Raw genomic sequence first — 4,016 nt, forward strand, 5'->3', positions numbered from 1 at the left:
TATATACGTATATATATATATATATACGTGTATATGTATATATATACGTGTATATGTATATATACGTGTATATGTATATATGTATACGTGTATATGTATATATGTATACACATATATATATATATATACGTGTATATGTATATGTATATGTATATATACACATATACATACATATGTATATATGTATATGTATATATATACACATATACATACATGTATATGTGTATATGTATATGTATATATACACATATACATATACACATATACATATATGTATATGTGTATATATACATATATGTATATGTATATATGTATATATGTATATATGTATATGTATATATGTGTATATGTGTATATATATGTATATATGTATATATAACACACACACACAGTTGAAGTCGGGAGATTACATACACCTTAGCCAAATACATTTAAACTCAGTTTTTCACAATTCCTGACATTTAATCCTAGTAACAATTCCCTTTCTTAGGTCAGTTAGGAACACCACTTTATTTTAAGAATGTGAAATGTCAGAAAAATAGTACAGAGCATGATTTATTTCAGCTTTTATTTCTTCCATCACATTCCCAGTGGGTCGGAGGTTTACATACACTCAATTAGTATTTGGTAGCATTGCCTTTAAAATGTTTAACTTCAGTCAAACGTTTCGGGTAGCCTTCTACAAGCTTCCCACAATAAGTTGGGTGAATTTTGGCCCATTACTCCTGACAGCTGGTGTAACTGAGTCAGGTTTGTCGGCCTCCTTGCTCGCACACGCTTTTTCAGTTCAGCCCACAACATTTCTATAGGATTGAGGTCAGGGCTTTGTGATGTCCACTCCAATACCGTTACTTTGTTGTCCTTAAGCCATTTTGCCACAACTTTGGAAGTGTGCTTGAGGTCATTGTTCATTTGGAAGACCCATTTGCGACAATGCTTTAACTTCCTGACTGATGTCTTGGGATGTTGCTTCAATATATCCACCTAATTTTCCTCCCTCATGATGCCATCTATTTTTTGAAGTGCACCAGTCCCTCCTGCAGCAAAGCACCCCCACGACATGATGCTGCTTCACGGTTGGGATGGTGTTCTTCGGCTTGCAAGCATCCCACTTTTTCCTCCAAACATAACGATGGTCATTATGGCCAAACAGTTCTATTTTTGTTTCATCAGACCAGAGGACATTTCTCCAAAGAGTATGATATTTGTCCCCATGTGCAGTTGCAAACCGTAGTCTGGCTTATTTATGGATGGTTGTGGAGCAGTGGCTTCACAGCCTTTCAGGTTATGTCGATATAGGACTTGTTTTACTGTGGATATAGATACTTTTGTACCCGTTTCCTCCAGCATCTTCACAAGGTCCTTTGCTGCTGTTCTTGGATTGATTTGCACTTTTCGCACCAAACTACGTTCATCTCTAGGAGACAGAATGCGTCTCCTTCCTGAGCTGTATGACGGCTGTGTGGTCCCATGGTGTTTATACTTGCGTACTATTGTTTGTACAGATTAATGTGGTACCATCAGGCGTTTGGAAATTGCTCACAAGAATGAACCAGACTTCTGGGGGTCTACAATTTTTTTTCTGAGGTCTTGACTGATTTTGTTTTGATTTTCCCATGATGTCAAGCAAAGAGGCACTGAGTTTGAAGGTAGGCCTCTAAATACAGGTACACCTCCAAGTGACTCAAATGATGTCAATTAGCCTATCAGAAGCTTCTAAAGCCATGGCATCATTTTCTGGAAATGTCCAGGTTGTTTAAAGGCACAGTCAACTTAGTGTATGTGAATTTCTGACCCACTGGAATTGTGATTGAATTACAAGTGAAATAATCTGTCTGTAAACAATTGTTGTAAAAATGACTTGTGTCATGTACAAAGTAGATGTCTAATATATCTATATATATATATATCAAAATAAAACTAAAATATTTTTGTATTTTCAGAGAGAAGCCTCTTCTGGGAGAGGTTAGACTGCTGCTTTACACCAGCGTTGGTGTGACAACGACCCCTGACCCCAGACCTGACCCCTGGGCCCAGCTCCTCCTCACAGACACACACCTGGGACTGGTGCAGGTACATTAACTATGTCAAATACATTTCTTAGTAAATTAATACATTAATTAATTTATGCAGGAGGATGCCATGCGCAAAGCACTCACTCACTCGTTCACTTAGGAGGATACAGTGTTCCACCCCGCCCCCCACCACGTCCCCCTGCTGTCCCGCCAGGCCCAGTTCAAGGGGGTGACCCTCCGTTGCCTCTCCGACGTCCAATGTGTGATAGTCCGAGACGGGGTTGGGAGCTCGACCAGTGTGTGTGGAGATGGGGCCGGGGATGAAGGTATTTATTTGACCATTTAAAACACAATTCAACCATACATATGGATACAGTTTATTTAAATTAATCAACAAAAACAGTTTAACAACTTATTTCTGTATGGTCTTAGGTGGGGCAACCAGGCTGGACATCATCCTGTCTCAGGACTGGAGGACCAGGAGAGAGAGGCCTAGAGGTCACCCTGAAAGAGGTGCTGTTGCTGAAGCTGATGGAAGTGCGGTAGGGGGGGTAGCTGGAGCTAGTGTCCTGTCTGCTGCCTCTAATTCATGTCCTCCACAGCAGCAGGCTGAAGTATGGAAATTACATTTCAGCTGCTCCTCCGAGGCCGCCTGTCTGATTAATCACTTGTCAAACGTCTGAATGGTCACTGATCAAGGACTAGAGGACTGGTCAGAACATAATGAACTACAGCTTAGACGGGTACCAGTTCTGTCCGGTCCTAACTCTCATCGAGAGAATGGCAGGGTGTGTGTATGCTCACTGAGTGGCAGTCAAGGGTCCAATGTATCTCAAACAAACAATGGAGAATATCGCTACCATTAAACTATTTAGGGCCAGTTTCCTGAACACAGACTAAGCCTAGTCATGGACTAAACAGCAGGCTCAAAATACAATATCCTTATTCCTTATAGTCCAGGGAACAGGCCCATAGAGTATAGTAATACATTGATGTGTTTAAGTTTTGGTGAATGTTTCCATGCACATAGTTCTAGGAAATTTCTAAATCAAATGTGCCACTTACTTTCACATTCATTTAAAGAGACTCAGGGACATGACGTGGTAGTGGTCCATAGTGGGTCAATTTCCGCAAAAACTAAGAGCATTGAAGCGCGAGGCTCAACTTCTCCTCTGTCTTTGTAGCTACCAGCGAACACACGCGCATGAGCAGATATTGTGTGACTGAGAGCGAAGTCCAGAATCTCGCTCATCTCAATATTTGTGGAGCTGCTTGTGGCCACATAATTTCGCAGTCTACCTTTTTAAGTCTTTCTGAACTGCACTATATTTATTTGTTTATCTTCTGTTCAATGCTGTGTTAGTCTGTTCATGCTGTTTTTGTTCACACTGTGGAGGGAACACAGGACACTAGGTTCTACAGAATGTAAGCTATTTTAAGGGAAGATGTGAAGGGCACAAATAATTGCAGGGTAAGCTTTTTAAGCATATTTGCACATTTGACCACAAAACAGACCAGTGTTAAATATTAAAATGTTTGCGTTTTATGGACATGTATAAACAATGAATGTATTTTATACCAAATAAAGTCATGCAATTTAAATAAAATATTCTGAATATTTGCCTGTCATAATTTGACACTCGTGTGTAAAAATACATGGATAAAAATGATCATGTTTACAATGCTGCAGGTGGCAAGGCTTTGTTTTGTTTTTGTTTGTAAATGAATAAAATTAATATTTTTTTTTGATTTCAGTCAATTGTTTATAGTAGACTTGTGTGAAGGGTTGAAACTCTTCAGAATGTAGCCGACACTGCTCATTCTCTGAATCTCTCTGGCGCCATGATCTAATTTCCCTTTGTTTTCTAGTCTTTCACACAAATTCTCACTCATCTCTCTCTCCATCTCTGTCTGGCTGTCTTTCCTCCCCCCCTTCTGTCTCTGTGTCGGTCTGTCTCTTTCGCTTGCGCTCGCTCTCTCTCTGTGTGTGATAACTCTGTC

At 39.8% G+C, this 4,016-nt stretch overlaps 1 protein-coding gene across 4 annotated transcripts in view; it reads left to right on the plus strand.

The window, feature by feature from the left end:
• LOC110502827 (uncharacterized) overlaps positions 1 to 3,766 on the plus strand; it is a 79,907-nt gene extending 76,141 nt beyond the window's left edge. For all 4 annotated transcript variants that reach the window (XM_090217383.1, XM_090217384.1, XM_090217386.1 and 1 more), the window contains 3 exons: positions 1,944 to 2,073; positions 2,176 to 2,341; positions 2,448 to 3,766. In XM_090217383.1, coding sequence (XP_090073509.1) covers positions 1,944 to 2,073; positions 2,176 to 2,341; positions 2,448 to 2,698 — 547 coding nt within the window. In that variant the 3' untranslated portion in view covers positions 2,699 to 3,766. The remainder of the gene's footprint in view (positions 1 to 1,943; positions 2,074 to 2,175; positions 2,342 to 2,447) is intronic.
• The last annotated feature ends 250 nt before the right edge of the window (positions 3,767 to 4,016 follow it).

The sequence above is a fragment of the Oncorhynchus mykiss genome, chromosome 23 (genome assembly GCF_057628025.1).
Source record: "Oncorhynchus mykiss isolate SJ-2025 chromosome 23, ASM5762802v1, whole genome shotgun sequence".
Lineage (NCBI taxonomy): Eukaryota > Metazoa > Chordata > Actinopteri > Salmoniformes > Salmonidae > Oncorhynchus > Oncorhynchus mykiss.